The sequence below is a fragment of the Pleurodeles waltl genome, chromosome 7 (assembly GCF_031143425.1).
Source record: "Pleurodeles waltl isolate 20211129_DDA chromosome 7, aPleWal1.hap1.20221129, whole genome shotgun sequence".
NCBI lineage: Eukaryota > Metazoa > Chordata > Amphibia > Caudata > Salamandridae > Pleurodeles > Pleurodeles waltl.
The window spans coordinates 505,046,481-505,067,077 of NC_090446.1; the positions used below are offsets into that span (position 1 = coordinate 505,046,481).

General features: G+C 47.0%; 1 protein-coding gene across 9 annotated transcripts in view; it reads right to left on the reverse strand.

Moving 5' to 3' along the window:
* Nucleotides 1–975: 975 nt before the first annotated feature.
* The window catches only part of BCKDK (branched chain keto acid dehydrogenase kinase), a 247,806-nt gene continuing 228,184 nt past the window's right edge, over nucleotides 976–20,597 (reverse strand). For all 9 annotated transcript variants that reach the window (XM_069244198.1, XM_069244201.1, XM_069244202.1 and 6 more), the window contains one exon: nucleotides 976–2,188. In XM_069244198.1, the coding sequence (XP_069100299.1) occupies nucleotides 2,044–2,188 (145 nt within the window). In that variant the 3' untranslated portion in view covers nucleotides 976–2,043. The remainder of the gene's footprint in view (nucleotides 2,189–20,597) is intronic.

A 20,597-nucleotide genomic window follows, 5' to 3' on the forward strand; every position in this document is an offset into this window, starting at 1 on the left:
GGCTTTCAGTAATGACTCACTGGGGGTCTCCAGATTCCAATAATGATTCAATGGGGGGTCCGCTGGTTCCAGTAATGATTAAGGTGGGGCCTAAAAAGTCAAAAGGTAAAGAACCACTTGTGTAGAGGATAGTAGTCATTGGCTAATTGGAGTGTGAATTATTTCAGTAGTCCAAAGAGGGCAAACCTTGTGTTGCAAAGAAAAGAACACTTTGTTCTAAAACAGTAGGCACATAAGACTGGACTGTATTGACAACGAAAGGAACTGGGTTACCGCAGCTGAGAAGGCATGTGTGTGGGAATGCTCAAGTCCTGGGCATGGCAACGCAAGCGAAGACTAAGTCAAGTCCGGCAGATAAGACTTAGCCCAGCTTTATATTTGTCCTCTTCTGAAAAGAAACAAAAGCCCAACACTTTTTAAAGAAAGAAGGTCTGTCAAGTATGAGCACTCCAAATCCAACTGTAGTGACCAGGCTGGCACAAGGATGATTGTGCACCATTCTAAAGTTGTGGTTCCGGGTGGAGTTCTGGCAGTTGAGCACAACATGAAATCCAAATACGGGAATTGAAGAGAAATATTTTAAAATGCTAATTTAGGCACTAGGAGGAAGATAAGAAGGAGTGATTTGGTCAAAGGCTGTGCACCAGGATTAAATGTATTTTTTTGTTTTTTGCTTTAATTACATTTTAAAGAAAGAAGGTGTGTCAAGTAGAAGCACTAAAAAAAATCAAACTGTAGTGACCATGCTGGCACAAGGATGATTATGCACCATTCTAAAGTTGTGGTTCCGGGTGGAGGTCTGGCAGTTGAGCACAACATGAAATCCAAATACGGGAATTGAAGAGAAATATTTTAAAATGCTAATTTAGGCACTAGGAGTGATTTGGTCAACGGCTGTGCACCAGGATTAAACGTACTTTTTTGTTTTTTTCTTTTAGTTACATTTTAGTATAAAGTAAATAAAAGTTAGTTAACTGCTTTTAAATTTCAGTTTACTTAAAAATCACAGGGGCCGTGATGGCCCAATACAGACAGTCACAAACTCCTACATCATGGTCGTTAACAGTGGTTCACCACTTTACATTAGCCACATAGGATAAAAGAAAAGGGGCTTTGGAGCTCAGTCAACCCTTCCCATTGAGAGATTTGTCTTTGGCTGCACAGGCCACTGGAATACAACTCCACTACATGCAGGCACATTCTAGTCGTCCATGCCCTGCTGCCAATTTCATGGAGTAGCAACTTTGAAAAATGTTTTTCAGATGAACCAGGGAAGACGCTACTAATGTTGGTAAGTACCAACTGGCAGCAGATGAAAATTCTGCATGAGCACGTTCAATCTTTGGAGTAAGAATAGGCCATCCATCAAAGTAAAATCATGCCCTAAACCAGGTAAGCAAGACAATCTATTATGTCAGTCTTCAAGATCAGTTTCAATGGGTTGAGGTGGGAAGAAGAGATCTTGTACTACCTTCAAATCGATCTGCTCTGTCCACAACATCAAACAAAAACAAAAACAAAAATCCTGAAATAACAGAACACTGGAAAAAGTTCAGAATGATTTCCAGGTCAGACACAGAAAATAGAGGCAAACAGCACCAGGCTGGGAATGGCAAAGGGCAAAAAAGTCACATACACAGCTAGGCCTCTGACAGGGCACCTCCTTTGCCCTGCTATTAGGACACTTGGCGAACAAGGCCACCCTGTCCTCTCAAGTGCAACTGGAGTCCGAGGGTGTTGGCAAAGCTGCTCAAAAGGGAACGAACAATGTCACTTCAAAATCCTGTTAAGTGGTTATCTTAGAAAACTGCAGGGCAATGCTTAGAATACCCACAATGGGAGTTAAGCTCTATTCAGAATGCCCAGTCCATGGGCCACATGGTTGGAAATTAATTTCAGCCAGGGAGGAAAGAAATAGATTGGATACTGAGTTCCTGGGTTATTGCACATCCATGAGACATTATAGTGGTCCTGGCTGGTAACGCTGGTAAGCTGACCCCTGCAGGCGATTTAATGTCGAGATGGTTAGTCTTGGCAGAACCCTCATATGCGGAAGCTCTCCTCTTTGCCATCGATGTGCTTGAGGCGAAGGTAGACATCTGTTCCAATACCCTGTAATGACTGGATGCAAAGAGATCCGCCCAGGTACTCCGCATAGGCGCGAGAGGTGGGTAACCCAAACCCGAAGCTGGGAATAACAAAGAAGAATATGTAAGCACTTGACATTCAGAATAAAACAGTGCAAGACATGTGACTGGGACACATAGGAATATGCTAACAAAGACATGGGTATCACAATCAGGATTTCAATAGGGCCACCTGTAGAAAATGCTATTCTGACCTTAAGGGCATCAGTGTTTGGTATTCAAAAGACATTTCTGAACTAAACTTGCAATCAAAACAACTGTGAAACCTTCCACGTGGAGTCATGTACTAAGCTTCTAGTCTCAAATGGCAAGTCATATTATTGACCTTCACCAGTCCAAAATACATCAAATACCAACTACTTAAAAACGAGAGAAACATTATGCATCAAACTTCAGATGTTCAATTTAAAGCTACATCCTATACCCTCCAATGGTATTGCATGTGCTAAGGTCCAAATGTTTAATATGATGTTTTGTTTTTTAAATCAGAGACTAGCCTCCAATTAGAACTTAACTGATTGGTTACGCTTCCAACCTACAACAAAAAAGGATCATTAAGCTTCTACTCTCAAATGCAAAGTCATGACCTAAGCCTACATCCTCCATCAGTAAGCTTGAACAGAAATGCTGTATGTACACAGTAAATCAACAGAGCATAACACCATAATAGACTAAATGACTGCATAAAGTCATTTTCATGAAGGTAAAGGGCTGATAAGTTAGGTCAATATAACAAGAGAGTGCAAACATGAAGTGTGCAAGTGGAACAAGTTACTTACCTTCTGTAACACTCTAGTGGGCAACCACAGATTCCTTACCTTTAGAATATCCCCAGCCACCAGACTGGATCTGGAAACGTGTTCAGCAGTGCTACAGCCTGCTGCTAGTTGATGCTGTGGGCTCAGCATTGGCTTAGGTCCGACCCAGAAGAGACCGAGCGGAGCCACATATTAATGTTGCCCCGAACATTGACAACAATTTTTTGCTAAAGTATTTCTGAGCTCTCGAATGTGGAGCACAAAATAATTGGTGGTACCAGTGTGCAGATCTGCAATTTAGAACCTTTTCAGATGGCTGAAAGAGATCAGGCCACAGGAAGGGGAGGTGGGAGGGCAGTGAGGAATTGTGACCAGATAACATATTTACCACACACAGAGTTACCCAAGTTAAGTACTTAGTTCTTCTTATGAATACTTCTAATCACAGATTCGTCACCTTTAAAATAGGTTCCAAAGCTGTACAACCTGTGGGTGGAGGGTCTGTGGAGTGGGCTTAGATTAAATTGTCCTGCAGGAACGAAAGGGCAAAACGCCCTTCCAGTCGATCCTAACCTGTCTCTCAAGACAGATAGATATCTGGGCCAGACACTCTGCATGCTAGTACAGTGGTGTCAACTTTAACCCTGGTGGAATAGGCTCTTAGATCATCCAAAAGTTTCTATTTGGTGAATATGCAGCAGATGTTAATACTGAGTACTATCCACATCGACAGAGTCCTCTTCTTGGCCCCAGAGAACCCCACAAAGCGCTGATTGCCCATCTGATGGTCTTTACTGCTATTGCCATAAAAGCTTAAAGCCCTTTTGGGGTCCAGTTGATGGAGTCTCTACTCTTCTTTCAAGCGGAGAAGCAGGACAAAGTAGGGTGGAAGAATGATGGATTATCCAACATGAAAAGGAGTCGTAGCTTTTGGCAAAGGGACTGCTCGGGTCATCTGCACCAGTCTGTCAGAAAAAAAGGTGGTGTATGGCAGCTGTACTAAAAGAGCCTGAAGTTCATTCATTGCATGAGTGAACTGAAGTCATTGCAATGAGGAAGACAGTCTTGATAGTTAGAAGACAAAACAAGGAGCTCTGCATCTGGTCAAAGGGGGTGCACACAAGAAACATCCGCATCAAATTAAGATCCCGTTGTGACATCACAAACTGTTTGAGAGGGCACATTTATGTTAAACTTTAGAAAACTGCATCACAACAGGTGCTTTAAACAAGGACAGCTGGTCCAGCAAATGCAATAAGGCCGACAAATACCCTTTAATAGTATCCACTGCAAGACCTCACTGGACTGAAGACGAAACACACTAAAAAATCCAACAGTTTTGCTTGTAAGGGGTCTGTGTTGCAGGGACCACAACAAGCTACAAATTTGTTCCAGCGCTCGGTGTACATGGACTTTGTAAGGGAACGTCTAGCTGCAAGGATCTCATCCATAACCTCAGATGGCAGATCGATTTTAGTCAACTGCCACCACTCAATCTCTGTGCATGAAGGTGTAGACTGTTCAGGTTAAGGTGCAGAGCCCTGATAGGACAGATGTGCATTCCCAGATGTTCTGGGTACCATACTTTCATGGCCTAATCAGGAGCCACTAAGATGGCTTGGGCCCAGTTGTTCCCGATCTTCAGAAATTGTGGCAGTTGAGTCAGAAGTCAACTCATAAAGGAGTCCTATGCTCCATTCTAGCCAGAATGCGTCTTTCAGAAAGAGGTTTCTAGGAGATTCCAATGAACTAACATTTTGAACGTTCCCAGCATTGGTGAAAAGATCATGCCAGAGTTCTCTTCTTTGTCCCAAGATGTCCTGTATCCCCACATAATGCAACCACTATTTATGACCAACCTGGTGCAGCTAGCTGAGCTTGTCCGTCCTAGTGTTCAAAGATTCCATTAGGTGGTTCACAATCAAGAGAGGTGCCCTGACATCCCATCTGACCCCAAAGGCACATTGCCACTTGGCACAGGAACCAGGTCCCACACTGTTTATTGCAGTACCACAAGACAATTTTGTTGTCTATCAGGTTCCCTAGATGACCTTCCCAACCTAACCGTGACACATTCAACACTTCGGTCTCCACAGACAAGGTGGGGCAGGGAAAGGGGTCTGCTGCTGGTCCAATTGGTCAAACAGTCACTCTTACACATCTCACACAGTCTCCTCCTAAACCTAGATGAATCTGACAGGTTTCCTTGTTGCAGGGCCCACTGAGACTTCACATTCCAATGGAGAGCCCGATTATGCCACCAGATGTGGTCAAAATGTAGGGGGCTAATAGTCCCAGAAGCCTCAGAACCACAGTCACCGAGACAGAGGACCAAGGCTGAAATTTTGGGGTCATAGCTCGAATGTCCTGGACTTGTGACAGAAGGAAAGCCCTGAACTTCACCATGTCCAAGAAAGCTCCTATAAAATAAAGACTCTGAGTAGGAGTCAGGTGTGACCTCGGCATGTAGATCGAAAATCCTAACAATGTCAGAAGCTAGCCCTCAGGTTGCCCTTGACTGACTGGTGAGCCTGCCTTCAATACCCAGTTGCCCAGGCAGGAGAAACTTAGCACCTCCAACATCTCAAGATGGATGGTGTCAATCAACTTCACTTTTGTAGACATGCAAGGGCGTAGGTAAGGCAGAAAGAGGAGCACGATGAACAGAAAATGCTCCTCACAGGACAGGTCTATGAAAATACATGTCCTGCAGGTCCAAAGCCACCATTCAGTTGCCCAGATACAGGTCAGATGGAACCTGTGTCAGCGCGAGCATTCTGAATATGTCCTAGGCATTAACAGGGTAAAGATCCAAATTAGGACAGAGGCTTTCAGCATGAGGAAATAGCGGGAGTAACAAACTGTCTCTATCTCTGGATCCAGAACCCTCTTGAGGGTCCCTTTGGAAAACAGACAAACTTTGCAGTAAGAAAGAAAGATTCTCCTCTGCGAGACGTTCTAATGTGGCGGAAGAAGCAATGGGTTGGAAAGGAACGGAAGGGCATAGCCAGTGGGAGGTACAGCCACTTATTTTTGGGGGCCAGCATTAATTTTCCTGTGTCTGGCATTTATTATGCGAAAAAGACATGTGAAAAATGGAGGAAGAGAAATACAGTAAAATGTTGGTAAGAGAGAAAGCTGAAAGGGTGAGATGTAGGGGCATGGAATGGCTGAAAATGGATTAAAGAGGCCCAAGAGGACTTTAGAATTATGCTGCCTCAGTATTTTGTGCTCGTGCATTTAATTGCAGCAGGGGCGTGTTTCAGAGGAGAGTTTTGGGCATCAGCACGTTTTTATTTACAAATAAAGCCCTAGGCATAACCTTGCTGTATTATCTGGAGGACCCATCTGTCAAATGTGATATGTTGCCTTCTTGGGAGAAAGTGCTAGATGCTGGTTCCCAAAGGGTGGGACCTATATGATGCTTGAGTGAACACCATCCACAAAAAATGAGGAGTGACTGCCCTTGGGCAGGGGAGCCTAGCACTATCTGTATGGCAGTCCTCTTGAGTAGCACCTTGAAAGGCTAAAACTCCTGGGGAAATTTTCTGGCAGGTGACTGAGAGGCCTAAAGAATGTGCTAGGTCCCAGTTCTCCTTAAAACATGCTATGTCAGAGTCAGCATTGCCATCAAATAAGCAGGAGCCATTAAATGGCTTATAAATAAGGGATGCCTACACTTCTCTACAGAACCCTACGGATCTCATTGATACATGGCGGTGAAGCACCATGCTAATGCCAACTGCCTGCCCCAGACATTTAGTCATATGCAGGTGAATCATATCAAATCAAATCATTAGCATTTATAAAGCGCGCTACTCACCCGTGCGGGTCTCAAGGCGCTAGGGACAAAGGGGGTGGTTATCGCTGCTCGAACAGCCAGGTCTTTAGGAGTCTCCGGAAAGCGGAGTGGTCCTGGGTGGTCCTGAGGCTGGTGGGGAGGGAGTTCCAGGTCTTGGCCGCCAGGAAGGAGAAAGATCTCCCACCCGCCGTGGAGCGTCGGATGCGAGGGACGGCGGCGAGTGCGAGGCCAGAGGAGCGGAGGGGGCGGGTGGGGACGTAGAAGTTGAGGCGTCTGTTGAGGTATTCCGGTCCCTTGTCGTGGAGGGCTTTGTGTGCGTGGGTGAGAAGTCGGAAGGTGATCCTTTTGCTGACTGGGAGCCAATGCAGGTGTCTCAGGTGTGCGGAGATGTGGCTGTTGCGGGGTACGTCGAGGATGAGGCGGGCTGAGGCGTTTTGAATGCGTTGCAGGCGATTTTGGAGTTTGGCGGTGGTCCCAGCGTAGAGGGTGTTGCCGTAGTCCAGGCGGCTCGTGACGAGGGCGTGGGTCACGGTTTTTCTGGTGTCGGCGGGGATCCAGCGGAAGATCTTGCGGAGCATGCGGAGGGTGAGGAAGCAGGCGGAGGACACGGCGTTGACTTGCTTGGTCATGGTGAGAAGGGGGTCCAAGATGAAGCCGAGGTTGCGGGCGTGGTCTCCAGGGGTCGGTGTGGTGCCGAGGGCCGTGGGCCACCAGGAGTCGTCCCAGGCGGACGGGGTGTTGCCGAGGATGAGGACTTCAGTTTTTTCAGAGTTCAGCTTTAGGCGGCTGAGCCTCATCCAATCTGCGACGTCCTTCATACCCTCTTGTAGGTTGGTCTTGGTGCTGGCGGGGTCCTTGGTGAGGGAGAGTATAAGTTGGGTGTCGTCGGCGTAGGAGGTGATGATGATGTCGTGCTTGCGTACGATGTTAGCGAGGGGGCTCATGTAGACATTGAAGAGTGTCGGGCTGAGTGATGAGCCTTGAGGTACACCGCCGATGATCTCAGTGGGTTCTGAGCGAAACGGAGGGAGGTAGACTCTTTGGGAGCGGTTTACGAGGAAGGAGGCGATCCAGTCCAGGGCCTGGTCTTGGATCCCGGTGGAGCGGAGGCGGGTGATTAGGGTGCGGTGACAGACGGTGTCAAAGGCAGCCGAGAGGTCGAGAAGAATGAGGGCGACTGTTTCACCGTTGTCCATCAGGGTTCTGATGTCGTCTGTGACTGAGATGAGGGCGGTTTCAGTGCTGTGGTTGGTTCGGAATCCGGTCTGTGAGGGGTCGAGCAGGTTGTTGTCTTCCAGGAAGGTGGTCAGCTGTTTGTTGACGGTCTTCTCTATTACTTTGGCTGGGAAAGGTAGAAGGGAGATGGGGCGGAAGTTTTTCAGGTCGCTCGGGTCAGCCGTAGGTTTCTTTAGTAGGGCGTTGACTTTGGCGTGTTTCCAGCATTCGGGGAAGGTAGCAGAAGAAAAAGAAGAGTTGATGACGGTCTGGAGGTGCGGGGCGATGATGTTGTCGGCTTTGTTAAAGATGAAGTGCGGGCAGGGGTCCGAAGGGGCGCCGGAGTGGATAGAGTTCATGATGGATTTGGTTTCTTCCGTGCTGATGTGGGTCCAGTTGTTGAGGGTGATGGTCGGGGATGTGGCTTCGGTTGTGTTAGGTTGGGTCTGGTGTCCGAAGCTGTTGTGGAGGTCGCTGATCTTGCGATGGAAGAAAGTGGCGAGGGATTCGCATAGATCCTGTGAGAGCGTGACGGCGTTGGCGTTGGCGTTGGCGCTGGGGTTGGAGAACTCCTTGACGATGCTGAAGAGTTCTCTGCTGTTGTGGCTGTTTTTGTCCAGTCTGTCGGTGAAAAAATTCCTTTTGGCAGTGCGGATCAGGTGGTGGTGTTTGCGGGTAGCGTTCTTGAGGGCGGTCATGTTGTCAGCGGTGCGGTCCTTGCGCCAGGCTTTCTCAAGTGCGCGACAATTTTTCTTTGATTCTTTGAGGGTGTCAGAGAACCAGAGGGGTTTCTTGGTGTTGTTCTGTCGCTGCGAGCGTTTGAGGGGAGCAAGGTTGTCTGCGCAGTTGGAGATCCAGTTTGTGAGGTTGAGGGCTGCGACGTTGGGGTCGGTGGTGAGGGTGGGTTGGTTGGCGGCGAGTGCGGCGAAGAGTTGCTCTTCAGGGATCTTGTTCCACTGTCGGCGAGGGATGGGTTGAGTGCGGAGGTGGCGGGTCTCGCGTCGGAATGTGAAGTGGACGCAGCTGTGGTCGGTCCAATGAAGGGCGGAGGCGTGGCTGAAGAAGACGTGTTTGCTGGCGGAGAAGATAGGGTCGAGTGTGTGTCCGGCGATGTGGGTGGCAGTGTTCACCAGTTGTTTGAGGCCGAGGTTGGCGAGGTTGTCGAGCAGGGTGGTGGTGTTGGGGTCGTTGTTTTGTTCCAGATGGAAGTTGAGGTCGCCTAGGAGGATGTAGTCCGGTGAGGCGAGGGCATGCGGGGAGATGAAGTCGGCGATGGTGTCGCTGAAAGGGGCGCGAGGTCCGGGAGGACGGTAGACGAGGGATCCTCTGAGGGTGGTCCTTGGGTCGGTGCGAATCTGAAAATGCAGGTGTTCTGCGGCAAGAGGGGAGTCTTCAGTGGAGGTGGTGACGCTGATGGAGTCTTTGAAGACGATGGCGATACCTCCTCCTACTTGGTTGGTGCGGTCTTTCCTGGAGATCTTGTAGCCTTCGGGGATGGCGGTGGCGATGTCTGGAGCAGAGGAGGCGTTCATCCAGGTCTCCGTGATGAAGGCGACGTCCGGTGCTGTGGAGTCTAGGAGGTTCCAGAGTTCAACGGCGTGTTTGTGAACGGAGCGAGTGTTGACTAGGATGCACTTGAGGTGGTTGATGGCGCGTGGGCTTGTGGTCGTAGTTGTTGCGTGGTGGAAGATGCGTTTGCAGGAGTTGCAGGCGAAGGGTCCATGGGTGCGTTTGGGGTGAGCTTGGAAGCAGGTGTTGGAGCGTCCTGGGTTGAGGGCATGGAGGGTGGTGGGGTCATAGCGGATCATCGGGGCTTGGGAGCGCTGGGGACCAGGGGTCATGGCGCTGGGCGCGGGCCAGGCGCGGCCGGGCGCGGACGGGCCTGCCTCTGGTGCGCCTCTGGCGCGCCAGCGGCGCACCCGCTGCGCGTGCCCGCTGCGCACTCGCGCAGTGGGCGCCATATGAGGTAGGAGGGGGGGGGGGAGGGGTCAGCTGGGGGCGAATGGGAGCCGGGGGCGTGCAGGAGGTCGCGGCGGGAAAGCGCGAGGGAGGGGGGGGGACAGGTAGAGTGAGAAGAGCTGGGGGAGGGGGGTTTAAGGGTGGAGGGGGGAGAGTGTTAGGAGGTTTAGGAGATTAGGGAGAAAGATAGGTGTAGGGTTGTGAAAATAGGGGAGGGGGGGTTGTAGAGGTGGGTGAGAGGTAGAGTGAGGGGATAGGAAGGTAGGTAATAGAGGGGGTGGCGGGAGGGGGGGAGAGATAGAGAAAAAGGTAGAGAGAAAAGGTAGATAGAGAAATCGATAGATAGGGAAAAAGATAGAGAGATAGGAGGAGGTGGAGAGTGAGGGAGTTGGATAGTGGGATAGAGAGATGGAGAGATAGGTAGATAGGAGGAGTGAGGGAGGTAGAAAGTGAACGGGTTAGATAGGGTAGATAGAGGGGGGATGCGAGTGGGGGAGGGGGATGAGGCAGGAGCAGGAGGGCAGACGCGGGGAGAAGAGGACAGAGGAGGCAGAAGAGCCGAAGACAAGAAGAAAAGAAGAACAGAAGAAAAGAAGAACAGAAGAGCAGAAGACCGGAAGGACTGAAGACCGGAAGAGCAGAAGACCGGAAGAGCAGAAGACCGGAAGAGCAGAAGACCGGAAGAGCAGAAGACCGGAAGAGCAGAAGACCGGAAGAGCAGAAGACCGGAAGAGCAGAAGACCGGAAGAGCAGAAGACCGGAAGAGCAGAAGACACACAGAAGAACACAGAAGAACAGAGAGGAGTACAGAAGAACAGAGAAGAATACAGAAGAACACAGAGGAAGACAGAAGAAGACAGAGGAAGACAGAAGAACAGAGAAGAATACAGAAGAACACAGAGGGAGACAGAAGAACACAGAGGAAGACAGAAAAACACAGAGGAAGACAGAAGAAGACAGAGGAAGACAGAAGAAGACAGAGGAAGACAGAAGAAGACAGAGGAACACAGAAGAACACAGAAGAACATGGAGGGAGATACAAAAAACGAAGAAACAGAGTGCAGAATACCACAGCAGAAGATGAGGAAGAAGAGAAGAGGAGAGAAGACGGGGAGAAGAGGAGTACAGAAGAAGAATACAGACGAGGAGCGAGGAGGAAGAACAGAGAAGAAGGAAAGAGGAAAAGAAGCAGGAGCAGGAGAGAGGGTGAGTAGCGCGGGGCAGAACGAGGGGCTGGGAGGTGGGGGGTACTTACTGTGGGGTGGGTCTCAGGAACTCAGGAACCTGGAGGAGCTGCAGCGGCAGGGGGAGCGACCTACCCTTGGTGAGCACTGATTACATATTTTGCTGCATTATGAATGGTCTGAGCCAAGCGGCCGCTAGATTCTTCTGGGACCACTAGCAAGACCTTGTTGAAATGTCACAAACGGCACTCATGTAGAAGCCTAACAAGCAAACAGTCTGGCCGAAGTGAACATTAATTTCCCAAATGCCTCAATCCTCATAATCTATGTCTGTGGGGAAGGAATTAATTGCAATTTATCTTGCTTGTTGAAGCCTGAACCACCAAACTCTCTGGAGTAGAATGCTGAGTAAAACAATCAGGGCCACCAGGAGACAGTGTGTGGCATTTGTCTACCTCACCTTTCACTGTAGGGCATTAGCAAGGCTTAGCCCAAGTGCCCATGAAAGTATGTCACAGCTTAGTTGAACATCCGTAAGGACTCAGAGGTCGCAGGCCAACGCTGCAGAACATCCGTAAGGATGTTCTGTTGAACCTCTATGAAGACAGTTGCAAATCCAAGACCTCAACAGCACGTAGAATTACAACAGCCTAGGAAGCATTCTCTTCTGTTGGGGTTCTAAGAGGGCAAACCAATCCCATTTCACAGGAAATTTAAAGTTCACTGGCCTCTTGTAGGTGCATACATAAAAGCCATTATCGTAATTCGGAGTGAATCATCCCCTTCATCACCAACATCCCCTTCAAGAGGTAGACTCTTTATGAATCAGAACCAAAATGATGATGGAGCCTCTGAGGATGGCTCAGCAGTAAAAGTAATACAATGTCAGAATCACGCTATGCAGGAACCAGGTTCACAGAAGCACAACCTCCAGCATGGCCGAGATGGATTTCAGTCAAGGACGGAATCACAGTCGGCACCGGATCCCTCTCTAGCACCAGCGATGCTGGTATTGTCATTGGTCTGTTTTGTCATTGATCAAAGAAAGACTGATGCAAGTCTCAGGGTTGGAATGGTAGTCGGCACTGGAGTTGGTGCAGAATCTGAAACTGGTCTAAAGAACACAGAGGATAGATACTATGGCGGTAATCCAACTGGAGGCCCCTTGTAGATATTTGGGTGCTGAAGGTGCTCCACAGAGAGCCAGAAGAGTGCCAACAATATCATGACATCCTTAAAGGACACAACTTACTGTGGCTTTGCAGATGGACCAGGGAACTAGGGGCACATTGGGATAAATTGCAGAATCTGCTCCTCTAACGGGGATCGGAAGCAAGACCGAAAAACACCTTGACAATCTCAACTTCTCTTTCAATAGAGTAGTGAGACCAGGCTGAGTCCTGCTTCTCCTTATGTTTGCTTCTTGATTTGGACTTAGACGTACCTGATGATTTTGGATTGTGACAAAGTTTGGTCAAGACAAGAGCAGGAGTGGGTCTTAAAGTGAAGTCTGTGATTGTTTTTTTTTGTGGTGTGCCTTGAGCCCAGACGCCAAGGCACACCTCTTATGGGTCCTTTACAGACATCTGTTTCCTACAGTCATTGCAAGATTTGAACCCTGTAGTTGTAGGTGTGGACAGTGTTTCTATGAACTCTTGATTTACATTAAAAACCTGTTTAAAACAGACAAAAGAGGGAATGGACCTCGGTATCCGCATACCAAGGTGTGGAGAAAAAAAAATGATATCAAAATGCAGGGGAAACACTTATATGCAGCTCTGCTCCATCACTTCCAGGGTGAAACAAATCTAACGAAGCTGCACTGTGTTACGTTAACAGTGCACAGGAGCACTGCTGATAAGAAATTACCAGATTCAGACTGGCACCTGAGAGAGTGAACAAAGTTAGAGTGTCTTGGTCAATAAAATGAGTAGCAAGAGAGCATCCAACTGGCAGGGAGGTAGTGGTTATAAATTGACTTGAAAACCAAGATGAAGGACTTACGCTGAGCTCTACTGCTGTAGTAGCGAACTAGCCTGGGTAGACAAGGGATAAGTGATCAAGGGAAACACATCAGCAATCAGGTTGCAAAATTAAAGATTACAGGAGGTGGGGTGTGAAGGAATACTTTGGAGACAAAGTAGTTGAATATTATGCTAGGGAGGTTTACCTATAACTTCCACATTGACGTAATAGGTAAACCTATCTACTGTTACAATTCAATTTGGTGTATTTGGAGAGACTCAGGAGTAGACTATTAGCCATGTGTGCTCTTGACAAGTTAGCTTTGTGGAATGGGAGATATTAGAGGATCTTTCTAATTTAGAGCAACTGGTATCTATTTGTAGAAGTAGTGATGGAGAACAAGCTGCATGACGAACAGAGCTGCCAGAGGAGAAAGCAAGAACATTAAATGGTAAAGAGATTTTGGAGCCAACAGCAATGGCCTAGATCAGCATGGAAAAGGAAACTGCTACTTACCTGTAATAATCGGTTAGCTGTGCGTAGTTCCGTAGATTCACATACTTTGCAAACTTCTGCTATTTTGTATTGGGTGACGACGTAGAAAGTTGTGTTTCTTCAAAACAGATTTTCAGTTTCCAAGTAACTTGTGATTCCTCTCCCAAATCTGCAATGCACCAGGACAATGACTCCATCTTAGATTCCCCCTTCCAAAAGGATAAGAGGTGGTATTTGGAGTACAGGGAAGAAGGACAATTTATATTTACTGGTGCACTGAAAATATGATACTATGCTTGGGTATTATGTCACAAGCATTTGAACATAAGCTCGAACCCGGGAAGGTGATAAGACACATTTGAATCTACTTCACTACAAGCTGCAAAACAATAGTTACAGGTGCACTATAGACTGTATACCGACAGCTAAAGGAAAGTAACATTTTCGATTTGAACATATGTAGCTGTACATCACATGTTTTGCATGGACCTAAAAGCAGCATCCTCCATCCTGAGATGGTGGCTTGTGAGGAGACAAAGAAGATGCACAGATACCCAAGTGGTATGATTCCTATGAAAGCCATAGTGACTCCTTTTTAAAATGTAGTATACAGTATTTAGTGTCATTGTGGAGTCATTGTCCTGGTGGAGAAGTGCGGCACAATGGTTAGAGCGGCAGACCCTGATGCAGAGATCTGGCCCGGGACCAGGGTTCAATTCCCACCTCGGCGGGTCTTGGGCTCAATTCCCTTGGACCAGTTAATTCCCGCCCCAGTGCCTAATCAAATTAATGGGTCCCACTCTGTAACTCTGGGCAATAGCTGGCTTAATCTCCACAACGGCCCTCACAGCGCTTGGATGCCTGGCTTCACCCTGGGGCTGTCCAGGAGTGGGCACCTCACAGAGAAAAGCCAGGAGGGGTTCCACAGCGGTATGCGTACAGCGCCTTGAGACCCTAACAGGTGAGTAGTGCGCTATACAAGTGCGAAGTTTTTTACAGTCTGGCAGAACACATACAAATGAACTTAATAATCCATCTTGCAAGGTCCAACTTAGAAAGAATATGTTACTGTGTTACTATATGCATACTCCTGCAATCTAGTGTTGAGCTTGGACTTTGAGAGTTGTTTTTGTTTGAAGATGTTTCTTCTAGTCACAAGGTATCCTGTGAAACATCACTTATGGAATGTGCATGGGCATAGACTCCATTGGTGGATTGTTTCCGCACAGTGGGTGAGTGTAGGTATAAAATGATGAGACAAGAATATAGTGTTAATGAAAGTATTATACAAGTTAATACTTGATATTCTAGAGATGTGTGGTCAATGCCCTGACTCTGGAGAGGAGGATTGGAGCACAGCAGTACAAGCACATGCTTACAGGGTGTCATCTGTCATGCCATTTGTAGCCTGTGTGGCTGTAGATGTACATACTCTGCACTGACTGTAAAACTGTATTTCCCAAAGTGGTGGCTAGTCAGTGGATGGTGCAGATGTGTTACAGAGTTCTTAATGCTGTTGGCCAACTTCAGCCTTCTGGCAGGCAAGAAAAGCCATAAATTGTGTTAAACTGTTTGGATTTGACCACTTAGCTGCTTTGCAATTGTCAGCTATTGGAATATCCCTAGAAAAGCCATGGTTGCTCCCTTCTTCCTAGTGGAGCGTGCCTAGGTGGAACAGGGAACACCGTTTTGTCTTTAAGTTAGCATGTTTCTATATATTTAATAATCCATCTAGATACGCTAGCCTTTGATATAGGGGGACCTTTATGAGGTTTGGCAAAAGCAACAAACATTTGTTGAGTCTTACGAAAAGGTTTGGGTCTGTCAATGCAGTACATTAAGGCTCTTTTTACATCTAGAGTTCAAAATACCTTTTCTACTACAGAATCTAGGAGAGGAAAAATGACAGCTAGTTCAATTCTTTTGATTAAGGTGGAAAGGAGAGACACTTTCGGAAGTAATTTAGGGTTCTGTTCTGAGAACAACTCTATTAGTGTGAACTTGGGTAAATGGCTCCAGGAAAGTAAGGTCCTGTGGCTCATTTATCCGCTTCAGTGGCAGATGGCTGGAAGGAAAGCCACTTTCCAAGAGAAATAGGGCAGAGCTGGAATCCAATAACTCTTATGGGGGACCCATGAGTCTTCTGAGCATCATATTGATGTTCCGTAGAGGAACAGTTGCCACTCTAGGTGTGATGACTCTTAATGCCTTCCATAAAGGATTTAATGATGGGCATTCCGAAGAAAGGAATGCTCACTGTTTTGATGTAGACTTTAGGTTAGTACAAGCTAGTTTCAATTTCTGTAGCTAAAGTAAATAGCAGATATGTCTTGGACCATCGGATCAAGGGAGACAATATTCTTTGTGTTACAATAGTGGACATAGCTTTTCTACTTTGCAGTATAGCCAAGCCTAGAACTAGGTTGGAAAGCTTTCTTTAGGATGTCCATGCATTACTGTTGGAGACTTAGCAAAATTGCAAGATCCAAAACCGCAGGTGCTGAATTGCTAAACTTCGTTGTCTGTTGTCTAGAGCATGGTTTTGCCCTGTTCCTAAGTGAGAACGTCAGGCCTGTTGAGGAGCTTCTTCTTCGCAAGGAGGGTTGAGATTCACAGTTGCCTGGCCCACTTAGGGACTATCAGCCTGAATGCGAGTGATGTCTGCTGCAGCTTCCTTACCACATACCATATGAGTGGAAGAGGAGCTAAAGCATACGAAAATATCCATGATCAGTTTATCGTTAATGAATTGCCCATTGATTTTGGTTTCGGGATCCTGAAGGTGAGGTTTTGCATTTTGCGTTTTCATAGACAGCAACAGATCTATTTGTGGATACCCCCAAGCTTAGAAGTAGTGGAGCAGGATTTATGGATGGAGTTCCCATCCTGCTGAGCAGGCATGCAAAGTCATTGTCTAGCCTTAAGAAATACTACGGTAGGAGTCATCTCTGATAGTGAATCGCCCAATGACAAATCTTCTGTGCCAGTGCTAACAACTGTAGCAAATACCGTCCTGTTTTGGTAAGTAATACACTGCAGTCATGTTGTCAATTTTTAATCTATAGCATCTTGAAAGAAAGGCTATGAAAGGCAGCTTTGAAGGTGAAATGTAAGGCAAGAAGCTCCAGGTAGCTAACGTGAAAACCTAGTTATTGGGGTGACCAGAGACCCTGAACTGTCATGGTATGGAGACAGCCCCCCAGCTAGAAAGAAAAATGTCCGTAGTGATTGTCACGTGGGGGAGGGGCTGCAAAGGACCTGCCTTGCAGCAGATTGTTGCTATTCCACCACTGCAAGGACCAATAAGTACTAGCACCTTCCGACACTGGACCTTGCTGATGACGCTCCACTTGTTAACATTGTGCAGAGAGGCACTCCTGCAATGGGCACATGTGCAATCTGGCATGGGGAACTATAGATTTGCAAAAAGTCACTATTCATAATAGACACATCACTGTTCTAACTGGAAGGGGGCAATTTGGCTTATAAGGGGGCACCAGCGGCTGGAAGGCTAGTATTCTCTGAGGACTGAAATAAACCTTGCCCAATACAGCACTGAGGATTGACCATAAAAAGGGCTGCATTTGTAGGGGTTGAAGGTGGGACATGGTAACATCTATAGTGAATCCTAATCTGTGTAATAGGACGATGGCAGCTTCTGGCTGCTTTCTTGACCAGCCAAATGCTGATTTTGGAGAAGACGTGTGCTTTCCTTCCTGAGGTGGGCAGCTACAACCGTTAGGCATTTTGTAAGCACCTTTGCCGCAGTGGTAACCCAGAATGGTAGAATCTTGGATTAGTAGTGTTGTCCACTTTCTAATCAAAGGAAGCGTCGATTAGGTAGATGTATTGGGACGTGAAAGCAGGTGCCCTTCAGATCTAAAGTGGTCACAATTTTGACTTGCTGCAGGAGAGGGATAACATACTATAGGGCTGTCATATGGAACATTTCTGAGAGGATATATCCATTGATAGGCCTAGGATCAAAGATCAGACTAAGAACTGCCTTTTTTGGGGATTATAAAGTATACGGAGTACACCCCTGTGCCCTGGTGTTGCAAGGGCATTGGCTCTATGGCCTCTTTGTGCAGGACTGTGTGCAGCTCTTTTTGAAGGTGGAGATGATATGCGCTTCAGGTGTGTGCATGGGATGGAATGTTTGGTGGGGTGGAAAGGAGCTCAAGGGAGTATCAGTGATGGACTATGATTACAACTCGATGGCCTAAGACAATTTCTTCCCAACGAGGAATAAACTGCTCTAGTCTTCCCTGAACAGATGTGGTGTGATCAGGAGTGGGGGTTGTCAATTCCATGTTTTGAGGCAGAGACTGTCTCTACTTTTGTCTCTGTTGGAGTTGCCCCCTATGAACCACAGGTGTATTCTGTTCCTGCTTGCTGGTGATAAGATTGTGCAGGCGTTGAAAGGAATGGGCTGTTCTGAGGAAGTGGCCTTTGATGTGCCCCTGTACTGTTGCCTACGATATGAGCCACAGGTGAATGGCTAGGTCAGTGTCTTTTATATAATTTGTTTTGGCATTTAGTCAGCCTGCAGGCCAGAGAGGTGCTCTCCATCAAACAGTAGGCCAACAAGGTGTCGCTGCACCTTTGGGTTGACCATCTCCTGTGGTTTGTAAGCAGCCATGTTTAAAGACTGGGTTTACCACGAAGTAGTCCGGAGGAACATATCTCCTGATATAGGCAGGGTCTGAGAGAGAGGGCATATTTTATTTCTACACTCTGTAAGTAGCTACCTAGATCCTAGCCGTGAGTCTACATCATAATCCTCCCCGTATCACCTGTGGGTTGTGGATAAAAGGTTATCTTATAATCCTCAGGAGGAGTGCAAGGACTGGGGCTGGTGATATCTCATTAAGATTGTGGAGACCCTGGTGGGGAGTGTGAAGGGGTGATTTAGGTGCCACTTCCTGTCGGAGTGCTGGAGAAGTACCTATATGAGGAGGAGGGCTAGTTGTTGCTGCCTTGAAGGGCTTGGAGTGTGATGGAGCATCTGGTGCAGTGTACAGTGTTGGTTTTTTTCAAAGAGACCATCCTCTTTTCGGATATCAGCTCCAAGATATTTGGGTTCTTGGAGGAACATTTTCTGTATGTGGATGAATGAAGATTCACCACTGTAGCTCATCAGTCTCTCCCTGCAGTCTCATGGGGATTGGTCTTTAAGAGTCATTAGAGCCAGTGGTGGAGGGTGGTCTTGAGGCTGCCTGCGTTATCAGCACCAATTGTGGCTTCATGGCAGATACTCTTTTGGGGGTCCAAATGGGGTGCTGGTGATAGAGGAGGAGGGACCATCTTCCTGCTAGAGTTATTCTGCCTCTGAGCCGTAAGACTGGATTACTTACGGCTGGGCTGGCACGCAGGCAAGCCTTGTGATTCAACATGCTCTTGTTCCTTTTCCTTGTTGTAAGGAGATCAGCCTCGCCAAACAAGTAGTCAGCCATTGTGTCTACAGATTGGTGCTGCAAAATGATGTGCACCAGGCTGCTAAAACATAATGTTACAGCAAAGCCCTATGCACAAGGCACACTCCGTTTACTTGTGATCTGGGAAATGGCACAGATTACACCGTGTGCAAATCAGTCAAGGGGTTTTCATGTTACACCAAGGGCACTTTTTAAAGGATGTACATACCATCACAATGTACCCGAGCCAAAGGATTGAAAGTACCTGGAGCCCTGCCAGGGCATTGGGTGTCCCGAGACAGTTGGTGGACCCAATCTAAGTGTCCCTGTTCTGTCTTCAGATTCCATTAGATGAAGACAATGAAAAAATTAAATGAAAATGGGTGCCAATAAAGTGCTTCTCTCAGCATCAGGGGTCGAAGTACTCAACATAGGGGACAAAAACCCAAACGCTGAATGCACTGGGTACAGGTGCCTGGACGGAACACATCCGAACCAAATGGTGGAGGAAAGCAATCTAACAATGGAGTCGGTACCCATACGCATTCCCTACTAAGTTAGGAGTCACATGATGCCTTGTGGCTCAAAGAAACGTATTTGAACAAAAACTATTTGCAACGTCTGAGCCCATCAATAGATTGCCGAAGTATGCAAAGCATGTGTATCTACCGCTGCACATGCTATGCACATAGGATTTCCTAAGTGGGGCTTGGCAGAAGCAATAAAAAGTTGACTTGTCTTCCAAATGGACTTTGTACAATTAGTTTCATTCATATGGACTCTTGGGATCTACTGTGTGTAGTGTTCTTTGTAAAACTATTTAAAGAAGCTTGGTAAGTCATTTGCATGATTAACATGGAAGGGTAAGACGATCTTAGGCAGAGAACGAGTGTCTGCCTTTCTAATGACCTAATCTCTGTGGAACTAAAGAAAAGGCCCTCCATGGGTAGGGCTTGCAGTTCACTGACTACATGTAAAAACAAGTTACATCAATGAAGAACGCTACTTTTCCACAAAAGAAAATACAATTGACAAAAATAGAACAGCTCAAAATGGTGGCAAATGAGAGAACGACATTAAGGTCAGAGGACAAGAATTGCAGTTGTCTTGGTGGTTTAACTCTCCAAGATCGCCTTGAGAACAGCAAGCCTGGATGGAGATTGGAGGATAACTGAGATGTATGTAAGGCCTGATTTCAGCAAATTCAGGAAATAAAGAATGTCTTATAAAAAAAGAAAGCCTGAAGATACTGTTTGTTCCTGAGACAGTACTAAACAAATATTTACATTTGACTGAATATCTTTAAACCTGCTTCAGAATGAGCAAACACTTCTCAGGACGTTGAAGGTAGCCACAAAAAGTAAGATTTAGCTTCATGAGTTTTTGGTACTACAGCTGCCCTTAATATTGTGTTAAAAGGTCTGCACACTGTGGTAATTTCTCATGTGGCTGAATCAACATGTCAAGTAGCATCACTACATTGGAATCAGTGGAAGTGGAAGAAAAGCATAGGTAAAGAACAAGTTACTTCCCTGTGGTAATGCCTTATCTGGTAAAGGCTATATAGCTATGATTCCTTACCATAGAGCATATTCCCCAGGCGTCAAACTCAGCTCTGCGTCACCTACGCCAGATGTGACATACATGCTGCCTGT